General features: G+C 36.9%; 1 protein-coding gene across 2 annotated transcripts; it reads right to left on the reverse strand.

Annotated features, from left to right (window-relative positions):
- Nucleotides 1-4,126: 4,126 nt before the first annotated feature.
- Nucleotides 4,127-10,251, reverse strand: LOC130729659 (transcription factor GTE8-like). 2 transcript variants are annotated; one of them, XM_057581477.1, is made up of 9 exons: nt 9,631-10,251; nt 8,122-9,415; nt 7,928-7,976; nt 7,721-7,846; nt 5,418-5,498; nt 5,226-5,338; nt 5,052-5,118; nt 4,825-4,955; nt 4,127-4,735 (listed from the first exon to the last, which is right to left on the reverse strand). In XM_057581477.1, exons 2-9 carry the CDS (start codon nt 9,358-9,360, stop codon nt 4,463-4,465), a joined length of 2,079 nt encoding a protein of 692 aa, XP_057437460.1. In that variant the 5' UTR covers nt 9,361-9,415; nt 9,631-10,251; the 3' UTR covers nt 4,127-4,462. The 2 variants fall into 2 exon arrangements, with proteins under 2 accessions (XP_057437460.1, XP_057437459.1); XM_057581476.1 differs by having other exon boundaries at nt 9,620-10,250.
- Nucleotides 10,252-12,051: the final 1,800 nt, after the last annotated feature.

Raw genomic sequence — 12,051 nt, forward strand, 5'->3', positions numbered from 1 at the left:
CTAAAATTGAAAGCTTTTAGTTTGTGAATTTGGATATGAATTGATTTGTACATTATATGCATGTCTCAAGTCACAACTTCCTCTCTTGACAGGGTTATTGTACTGAAATATTTCGAGAAAAAAAAAGCAAGCTCTACTGTAAGCCACTCTAACCTTCGCCTACTATCGTTTCCTTATAGGTTTTCAATTGGAGTTGGTTCAGCTAGTAAATAAAAAAGGAGCATATTTCCATCATAGTAATTCAAAGTTTCATCTGATTTCAGTATAGTGCAGCTTAGGGCATAGGTCTAGTCCTTGGGCCAGCATTGGGAGGTTATTTGGCTCAGGTACTTCTATATTATTTTCCTTATGATGCAAAAATACATTTAAGCATAGCCTTGGATTTAGCATAAAGAGATGAGATGACTTCTTTTGAGTGATATTCAATTTGAATCCATAAGTTAATGTACATTGAGAATGCTGACTCCTAAAACTTAATGTGTAAATAATGGATTGAAAATGATACATTCTAGAAATCCTTCTTACATATTGAAACAAATTACATCTTTCTTTTTTACTCTCTTACGTTTTTAATCTAACACTTTGTGAAATTCAAATTGTAGCCAACATTGAAGTACCCACATCTATTTCCAAGTGATTCCTTTTGGGACAAGTAAGTAGTTTTTTCCTGATTCTTAGTTCTACAAAATTTAAGCATTCAAAATTTTCTACAACAATCTATTCTGATTTTCTTATATGCTGGCTCTCATTTGTCAAAATATAAATAATCTCCCTGCAGGTTTAATATCAGCTTTTGCATTAGCGGTAGCAATTGCCTGCATCTGGCTTCCAGTAGTATCAAACATGCTACATTATTGATTTACTACTAAAAATACTTCAAGTGTGTGTTTCTAGCATTTCCACAAATGGAATCGTTTTAAAGTACCTGCATCATTACAGGAAACACTACACAACCACCCACCTAGTGAGGAGTCCAGTGAAGAAACTGAAGCTTTAGAAACTGGAAGAAGTGGGGCTGACAAAGAGAAGATAATCCAAAAAGATGGAAACCTGCTCCTAAACTTTCCCTTAATGTCATCTATCATTGTGTACTGCATCTTCTCACTTCATGATAGTGCTTATTAGGAGGTATAATTTTCCTTCTTAATAAGGTTCAAGTTGATCAATGCATCTCATTTATTATAAACTGTTTTAAATTTTCCCTCCATCTTCTATCTACTTGTCAGATTTTCTCATTATGGGCTGTCAGTTCTCAAAGGTTGTGGGGATTGAGCTTTTCAACTGATAATGTTGGTAACATTCTTGCTTAAGTTGCCAACTGGATTTAAGCAACCCCCATTGGAGATGCTCTTAAGGGACTTGGGAAAACAGAATAATAAAAGTAATTTTTTATCAAATCTAATCTAATCTAATATCTAATATAATATAATCTATATCTATATCTATATTTATCTATAATATAATATATATAATTAAAATTGAATGTTCGCTGACTAGATAACAAAACAATTAAACAAGAATTTCATACATGTGGTGATAACAAAACAAGAATTTATTGTATAATGAGAAGGAAAATGCCATAGTGCACGAGACAGATTTCTCGTGTAATGCACGAAGTCAATTTGTGGCGGTTATAACCCGCTTGTAGTGTTAAAACCGCCAGAAATTGCGAGTTGGATTTTCGCAATTTGTGCCACTTATGCGTTTCTGGCGGTTTGAAACCGCCAGAAAATGCATTTCGTGCATGACACGACAGAAATCAGTCGTGTCATATAGCACTGCTCTAATGAGAAAAGGTAAGCTTTAAGAATTTCTTTATGTCTAATTCATTTTCATGGTCAAAGTATCTTTTCTTTTTTAAATAAAAAATATCTTAATTAAAAGTATGATTTTGTTATAATTAATTCTTATTGTTTTGTTAGTATTATTTGGACATGCCCCCATTCTCGAGAGGTTTGGTTGCGGCTAAAATACCATGTCTTGGTTACTTATAATTAATAATGGTACCTAAATGCTGCAGAGTAGAACCTAGGTGTGATTGGCTCTTGCAGAGGTCTCATCAGCCGATTCATGATGATGATTGGCAGTGGGTAAAATCAATTAGTTACTAGAGTAAAGCTCTATATTTTGATTAAGTATACCTAATCACCACTTAATCACCTCGATCAAACTTGTTAGTTTTTTAGTTGTTAGATCTGGGGTGGAAAAATGGGTTAGGCTCGTCAGTTCAACCAACCTAAACAAGCAGGATGTTCAACCCATTGATCCAACTCATCTAACTCACTTTTAACATGGGGCAGGTTGGTCCATTGGGTGAGTAAGTTTTTACAAAATTATCCATAATTTTGTTTCTATTTTACCATTTTTAAAAAATATGGTTAGCTCATTACCCACTCTCAGACCTTTTATTTTATTAAAAAAACCCGACTTTGTTTGTGATTGTAATTTGTAAAAGGTAAATACTAAATTGTGATATAGGGCTAGAATATGTGCACCAACATAATTTCATTCTTCAAGACAAAAGACAAGAGAGACTAACTACTAATTTTACTCTTGGGAATAACAACATATTGAACTCAATTGTTGAAGATCATTCACTTTTGGAACAAATGCAATTAAAAGGATATGAAGTCTTTTTAGATTTGAATGATTTAAAGATCTGGCACATTATAGGTTGAAAAGACAAAAAGACATTTACTTTTGGATGGTTTGCAATTAAATGATTTGAAGATCTGCCACAAGTTTGAAAATTTAACTAATAATAAATGTTGGGTTTGCACATATTATATAACGCAGTTTTCACTTCTCGAACAATTTTTTTCCTGATTTGGCGGCTCAGTCCGCCAACCTAACAACTCAACCTAATGTAGAGCGAGGTGAGATCTCCAATCTATATTCCAAACCGATCAACCCAACTCACCCCTCTTTTTTGCAAGTTGAGTACGAGTTGGGCCAGGTTGACCCACATTATCATCCCCTAGTTAGATCTAGTTAGTGACTAAGCTAGCTAATCTTGCAAGTCTATAAATGTACATTGAAACTGATTATCTATGAATCAATAACAAACAGTAACATAATTTTGTTACTCTCTCCTTTTCTCTCAACTCACCAATCATAGCATGTATAAGCTCAAAGGGAATATGAACATTTGAAAAAACATATCACTTTTAGAAAGTTGGCCAACATATATTGTTCTTACATGAACATAGAGGTTTTGTGTAGCCATTGTTGAGCTTAAGAGAGAACCTGATTTATTATGAAGGGGGTCTTGCCTCATCTTGCCTATTGGGCCCCTTAAGCGAACACAACCCAACTCTAAGTTTCAGCCTAGGTTCTAAGAAATCGACACGCCTAAGTCGATGACCCCTTCTAGTGGAGGTCGAGCCACCCTGCTAAGGACGAGACCGGTCCATATACTGAAGGCACAAGTCGCTTATAGCTCTTTGGCCCTCCTGAGTCGTGTGCTCTTTGGTCAAATTACTTCTCAAGTCCATTTTACCTATTAAGCTCTGGTTTCGAGTTTGTTTGCCCAAATGGATAAGTCGGTAGATGACCTCCAACACGTTGGTCAATCACCTCAACGGATTGTATCATTAATACAAATTAGAAGAAAGGATCATAAGAGATGAGAAACAAATAATTAAGGATTATAATTTCTCATTGTCGTTTAGGTAGACTAACAGTTAGTCACTTTCATGACCAGTGAACACACCCAACCCTAAACCCTTAACCTTTTTTTTGGAGTCAAATCCAAGGGCTTAATCTGAATCTTCTACATTGGCCTAGAACTGCCTCTTAGGTGTATCTTTGCGTGATCATTATGTAACTTCATTATTGGGAAGCTGGTTACCAAAGTTTTCATCAATAAAGCGTATTTTAGATGAGAAAACTATATTGAATAAGTTGACATTCACTTATATTATAGTACTACTTTCCACTTACTATTCCCACCCCCAACTATTATATTAAGCAAATTGTTTATAGAATTATGCTAATGATGATAGTGAGTTTATAACTTAACCCGAAATTTTAGCAATTAATAATAGACGCAAATACACGTATGCGGAAACGGTGATTCAAAGGTAACCTTGATTAAGAAACGCCATGCTCTAATAATTTGCAAGTATTGGAGAAACAAGAAGGCTGATGTATTGTTATAATTGCAAACGTCCAAAAATGTAACCTTTTTGTTAGTCAAAAACAAAAAAATGTAACTTTGAATCCCTTCTTTTCTTTGTCTGAACAACTTAGTTTGTGAACCTCTGATCTGTTGCCAAAACAAACCCAAAAAAGTAAAATAACGTCGTTTTAGAGTATGAAATCCGGTACCAAAAAATAGTGCTCTGTCCCATTTGTGATGGATTGCTGCTGCATTACGCTGGCTAGAATATCAGGGGAATGGCCTAGAGATCTAGATAACAACAGTTTGCTTCTTGGCTCTTCATACAAAATGTGCATAACCTTAATCAATCTCTCCCTCTTCTACATCACTTAAAGGATTTGGAGCACATTGTGGATCTTCTTCCTCGTCATCATCAGCTTCAGCTTTAATATACAATCCTAGTTGTTCCAAGGGATTACTACCATCAAACGTGAAACAATCTACGGCATCCTGAGACTGATCAGGACTCGTCTCATATATGGAGCTAGGCAATTGCTCACCAGGTACAGCTCTAAGCATTTCCAAATCTTTAAGAATTCGAGAATTCTCATTGATCTCAACAGTTTTTTCCAACTGCACAGATGTCGGTATACACTGCTATAAAATCCAAAACAAACAAGCAAATTGACATATTTCAGGCACGATAGGCACTTCTTATTTACCTGTAGCAGTGCTTGCCGTGCCGCTTCTCTCTCAAGCTCCCTCTTTCGTCTGGCTTCGGCAGCAGCTTGTGCTTCTGCCCGCTTTTGAGCATCTTCAGCTGCTTGGGCTTCTGCTTGTAACCTTGCCTTTTCTGCTCAATAATGTGTCAGATCAACAGATAGGTTAGTTAATGTCCAATAGCCAGTATGGGCACACAGCACTCACAAAGGTGTGACACCAAAATCACCTTTACGTCGCTCCATTTCCAGTTTTTCCCTCTCCTGCCGCAATTTCTCAGGATCTCCCTTCTCAACCTGCCCTCAGCCAGATAATTGAATAAACCACACACAATTTGAACAATGTCAGAAAATAAGTTACAGGCAGAGTTTCATGTTGGCTCGAAGCATGTGATGTGACTTACATGTGCCAGTGTCTTTTCTCGAGCCTTCAAGATAGTATCAGCAAATCGATTCTTCAATAATGCGGCTCGATAAAGTTTATCAGGGATCTGTCTCTCTGTTGGAGCACATTCTCCTAAAACAAGATAAAAGGTCTCTTGAGATTGAATAAAACAATGGAAAAATATCTTCCACAACAATCCACACACTCTTACCATCTTCATAGCAATCAGAGTTGAAAGAACTTAGCTTTTGCTGAGAGTCGTCCTTAAGTTTATTCAAGTCACTGACAGATTCTGTCAGAAGTAAAAGATAAGAGTGTAAGACAATATAGCAACACCGAAGAAATTTAATTGCGACGAATATTGAAGGAACATCTAAGAAAATTCAAGACTACCAAGTACAGAAGCACAAGTTTATCACATGTCTAATAATATTATCGAAATAATAGTTGTTAATTCAAGTCTGAAATGTCCAAGGGGAACATAGATGTACGAGCAACAATTTATTATTACTATTATTGAATAATAAAGCAATAATTACCACACACAAAAAAAAGGAAATGACATTTTCTTTTCATTTGCAACTTGGGTGTTCTTTCAGATTATAGTACTGCTCAATTTTATTCAAGTTTTATGCATATGACAAAAATACTACTTGTCACATGTCCAAAGCAACTTGTGTTAAAAATATCAAAAATGAAACTACAATCAAATGACTTGTCATAACCCAACCATTCCAAAAGCCTAGGATAAGTTTGGTTTAACATTTGCCAGTGCAAACGGACATTTACATGCGCTTCAAGACTAAAAAGGAACAGAACCCTTCTTATAAATTGGAATGGAAATTTGTGCATGTTGTACTCAACTAGTATCCAAACACACACTAGGCTATTAGATGAAAACATACATTAGTTTTCTGTAACATCTCTACCACATCTATTCACACAATAACCTTTCGGGCTTAAAGGGCGACAGTGCACAGATCTACTTGTCCTGAAATTTCGGGTCTGTTTAGTTTCAGTAAATGTGTTCTATTCTTGTTCTCTGTTCTCACTTTTAATTATGCCACTTCCTGTTTTAGATATTTTATAAAGAAAACAGTGAAAACAATTTATGTTTTCACTGTTTACTGTGTCAATCTATGAAAATAGGAGATGAAGTAACATTTAGGTAATTAAAAGTAAAGCAGAAAATGAAAACAGAACACATAGATTCTTGATTATTCTATTACAATAATAGGGGCAGATCAGCAGTAAGGATCAAACACCAAATCAGTTAGTCATGAATGATATGAACAGTTAGTAGCAAACTTATGATCTATTCATGATTTTAATTATTGTTATGTATCAAAAACCTGATGACCTGATCATGAATTTATCCTTCCTTGAAAATTGACAATCCGACACATAATTCATAGAAAGAAGATCAAGACATACATCTCCGCCCATGAATGCACCTTGCATTACAAACAATTACCCAATTACAAGATTCTAATATCAGTCCTACAAAAATGCAGAATGGCATGTCTTCCTCTTCCTAAATAAGATGAAAAATAAAATTACTGTGAATTAACCTATGTGGAAGAAACACTATGCCTTGGGAGCGATATTGATACGAACTAAAGTCTTCTCTAGTCTCTACCTCTCCCTTATTTTTCCTCTACCCTTCCTAAGGACAATATCATCTAAGATGTAACTTGAACATGGCTGATATCCAGTAACATGTATATTAATATAATTAGATTGCAAATCCACCCTCGTCATCAAGTGATCCCCACCCTTTAATGAAGATATGCAAATAAAAAGAGCTTTCAAAATTTCTAATACAACAAAACAGATTTCCTTCACCAATCGTAATGAATCAACAAAAAGTCACTTTCAAGGAAATTTTACTACCGTTCCCAAGTCATCTAGATGAGTATTTTACTACCCCAAAAATAAGGAAATTTAAATTACACCAGAACAGGTGAAATTCTGAAATTCCAGGATTATTCATTCATCAGTTGCTCCAGGAGAACCACCACTTTCTTTGTCATCATTGCCATAGTGACAGGTTTCAATTTTGTTGGATTTTGAGGTTTCTTCATCAAGTTTTGTATTGATCGAGGGCAGAATGTATTACACTTTAATCTATGACGCTTGGAGCTAGATTTTATTGCTTTCGTTTCCAAAAAAAAATGTAGCCAAATCACTAGCTTTCATTTTCAATTCACCCTTTATTTTGATGCTTCCAGAATTCAAATTTTGTCTTCCAATCATAACTACGTAAATGAATCCTCAAATTTGGTGCAGGGGAGATACATTAATTTTGGATATTAATTCCATCAATCATATTTGGAACATGAGCTAATTCTTAAAATAAGGAAAACCTAATTACTTTATTCAAAGAAAAGATTTGGTAAATAAATTAGATTTAATTATTTTATCGAAACAAAATATTTAACTAATAAAGTCTTTGATATTCTCAAACACAAGGTAGAAGTAAGAGATTCATACAGAAATTCAAACTTCACTTACCACTGCTGCCTAGACTTGAATGTTTGTCCATTTTGTATGTTTTATCCTTTTCAGTCTCTGCTGCAGGATACCTAGACACAGGGGGCTCATTTCTACCAATGTCCTCTTCATCAGCTGAGTCATTACCTACAAGTAGAACGAATTTAAACAGGAAAATATACACACAGATATAAATGTGTTCACCCAGACACAAAAACTCAGTATAACCTTTAAATGCTTGCATTGAGGAATTGCTTGGTCCAGAATCGTTCAGCAGCTGCAAAAGCAAACATTAACAGCTAGAAGGTATATCACATATTTTGTGAGACCGACATCTCATTATGAGGAGGGAGAATGAGTGCATTTTAGATGAAATGTGATACTAGCTTAATATATGAAGGGCTAGGTAGCAGGGGAGGTACCTCTATTTCACAGGCTTCAACTTTTGCTTTGTCCTTCTGCTTCTCTTGCTTAAAATCATCCAACAGCTTTCGTAATGTGAACAGTGTATCATTACTGAGATCATCAATATCAATCTCAATCTCATCCTCTGCACATTCTCCACCATTTGAACAATGTTCTTTTAAGAAATCAATGATATGGACAGGTTCTTCTTCTAGCAAAGACTCCAGCTCTCTCCCTAGACAAAGCTTCTCTTGATCTGACATAACCTGCTTAGCCGGTGGCATAACTTCAGGCTGAGGGGACAATGAGATCAATTTCCTCTTTTTTGAAGGAGGCACTGGTCTAATAGTTTCCACATCATCTGAAGTAGCAGGCTTTGTAGGCAATCGTTGAGCATCTTTTCTAGGCAGTTTCTTCTCAATTGATTTCCATCTCACTTCAAAGTATTTACTAAGGGTATCAGCCATGATATGGACATCATTCCCACGTGGATTATAGGTCATTGCATTTGAAAATGTAAGCCTCACATCACCAGCAAATTCCAATGGATCTCTGTATACTCCTTTAGCTAGCTTGGTTTTTACTGTTCCCAAATCCATAGGATGCTTAATGACACTGAAATAATCCGGAAGGTTCAACTTCACCACATCTACGGGGGTTTTGAAAACCCAAGCAAACTGGTGATTCATCAACCGTTTCAACAGTGGCTCACAATCTTTCATCAACAAAGCATTCGTGGCGCTCGGTGAAGAAGTCCACGCCGCAGGAGCAAACTTCTCGGCAGAGCCACGATTCCATCCACGAGGCTTCTGACTCTGGCCTGATGGTTTCAATCCATTCCCTGGTACAGAATTGGAAATTGATGGTTCTCTTGGGTTCTCTGTCCAAGGCCCATTATTATGGCCATTGCTAAAGCTCTGAATTACACTGGATGGTGACAACATAGCACCATTAGTTTTTCGTACTTCAACTTTCTTTTGAATTAACCTAATCTGTTCAAGCTCCGATTTTAACCGCCGTACCAGACCTTTTCTTTTAATTTCTGACAAATTTGACATTGGAATAACTTGGACGGGAACACGAAACGCATCTCGCCGGCTCGAATTCAAACCAGTACATTTCCTCACAGGCATACTAGAGTCCTCCAAAACAGTACTATCAGCATCCATTCGCCCCGATACACCAGACCCATCCGATTCACTGGCCGTCTCTACTGCATTACCAGAATATCCTCCAGAAAGCCTACTCCTCGCCATTATCACCAAGTTCCGCGGTTAAACCAAATGCTGCAATACAGTTCCTATTGACTACCTGAAAAACACGGCACTATTCATTACTCGGAACCCTAATGCAAAATGAACTTCCAACACACATTGGGCAAATGAAGCGGAAATCAATGAAACTGCTAAGAAATTTTTGAAAACGAACACAACAAATTCAAAATATCAATTTCCAGAACTTCTTAAACCCTACATGAACAATAACAATACACACAAACTTCCACTACAGAATTACCAGACACTAACTGAAAATGCAGCGTTCCGAGAGAGTAGTCGCGGCGAGTTCAAAACCCTAGCGGAAGGAAATGGCTGATGGCAACAGCGTGCGCGTTCTCGCAAGCAACTTCGCTCGAAGTGGAGAGGAAGGAGTGAACGGCGGCGGCGTCGCAGAGCAAGAGGTGGCGAGAGCGAGTGTTTCTCGCAAGTCGCACGCACCCTTTACTGTGAATTCGCGCAGCTAATTATATGAGCCCTACGTGTTTTTTATTTGTACCGGAGGGACATTGAATACTAGCCGTCGGATGGGCAGTAACGGATGCCAACATTTTCATCAATTTCGCAATCAATGTAAAGGGACATCATATCAAAATAAGACTCAATAAATCCCGGCCCGTCAAACGTCGGGTTCCTTCGCGAACGAAGTTTAGAATCAATAAGGGTTCGTAGAATGAAGGGAGTGTACAACGGGGGCGCAGCCCCACTTTTTTGTTGGTCACGAGGGAGAGATAAAATAAGCAGGCCTATTGACACTAGTATACCCCTAGAGTCTTTTTTTTTTTTTGAAGGTTTTATACCCCTAGAGTCCAGGTGGAATAGTTGCGGCAAAGAGGGCGGAAAGAAGAAGAGATCAAGGCCGCCACAACATTTGATTCGCTACCTCTCTCTGATTAGCAATAGGGGCTGTCAACCAACAGAGCGATAGGAGCGAGACGGCTGCCGACCTCTAAAGAGTAATCGGGGCCCAGATGTTTATACAAAAAAATAGTGATTTTATCATTTTTGTAAATAATATTATTGTAAAAAAAACTATGAGCTATGCTATTTGGTACGAGCAATTTAGTGCACGAGAGCGACGACAACAGATTTGTTACTCTAGGTGACTGTGTATTTCCAAAAATATCCTTCTCATAATTCCATTATTTCAGAAATAGCCCATCCATCATCTCCTCCCACCTCACCACACAGAGACGTGACGCTCCATCGCCAACCTGTTTGCAGCCATTAGAGCCACCAAAACAGTGAAGCTATTCTTGTCATCGATCAGTTACTCATCTCCACTTTCACACCGCAAGCCACCACTGCCGGAAATCACCGCCGAATACACCGTCTTTTCAGATCCGTGCAGATCTGGAGTCTTTCTACCGTATCCCATAAAAGTCTTGCACCGCCTCCCCCAACTACCACTATTGCGCCGCACATGGTGGCTTCGCCCAGACTACCACGTTTGAACAACGCACATATTTAAATCTCTTAGTTGGAGTTAGTCTTGAACAGATGTGAATCTTGAAGTGTTTTGATGAGGGAATAGAAAATGGAAGAACATTTTGGTGGGGTGAGGATCTGAATCTTTGTAACTTAATGGTGTTTCTTTATTTGGGACTGCCTGGTGTTTTATTTTTATTTTAAAAAATGTGATTTTTAATTTCTAAAAAGAAACACTCGTGCCAGGTCGTGCATCACTGTCTCGTGCACTTCATCATTTTCCAAAAACTATAAAATATAAAAATACTTTTGATTTTAATTTCAATGTATAGTCTATGAATGATAACTCAAGTTGGTAAGAGTCGATGTACCAAAAAGAATGCAATATTATATCATAAAAAAGTTATTATTAAAAAAATGAAAATGTAAATTCATAAAGTAAAATGAAAAAAAACATTCATACTCATGGTCATCATCATGGTATCTCAAAGAGGAAGAGGAACCAATCATACCATTTGCCATGGTATGCCAAATAAGAGGAAGAAGAAGCAATCATATCATTGTCAAAGATCAGGGATATCCTTGAAACAGAAAACAGACTGCACAAATCCGTTTTCCACTTAAACAGAGTCAATCTTTTCCAACTCCAGAACAACAAACCAAACATAGTATATAGTTATCATGAGTTCCAAACTTTTGGTAACTTGACAATCGCTTAATAATGGCGTATCAACCACAAATTGAAATTGTTATAATGATCGTTGCACTCCTTGAATAGCTTAAATGGACGCAAGTTAAGCCCTTGGACGAGTACTTAAGAGGTTAAAGCTTCCAATGTGGCGAAGAAGACACCCAGAACTTACAAGCACAAGTAAGGAAAGCTTTGAGTGATGTTCGGAAGAAAGGAAAAAAATGAACTAGGTTAACCTCGTGCGACTGCTTCATTGGAATACAAAGAATGAGGGCAACAAAAGGTGTTCAAAGTCACATAACTAAAGAAATCAATTTGTGAAGAATTTTAATCTCAAAGAACAAGTCAAGACATGACTGACAAGCATGATCAGATTCAAATGGTAAATGCACAAGTGAGACATACTCCCTCCGTCCCTAATTATAAGTCAAAGTTGAGACTTATGTTTTGTCACTAAATATAAGCTAAAGTTGTAAAAGCTAATCTTTCTTTCCATATTTACCCTTGTATTTATTAGTTTTTTAATTCCAACAATTTGAAATTAAAACCCACTT

This window comes from Lotus japonicus, chromosome 1 (genome assembly GCF_012489685.1).
Source record: "Lotus japonicus ecotype B-129 chromosome 1, LjGifu_v1.2".
Taxonomy (NCBI): domain Eukaryota; kingdom Viridiplantae; phylum Streptophyta; class Magnoliopsida; order Fabales; family Fabaceae; genus Lotus; species Lotus japonicus.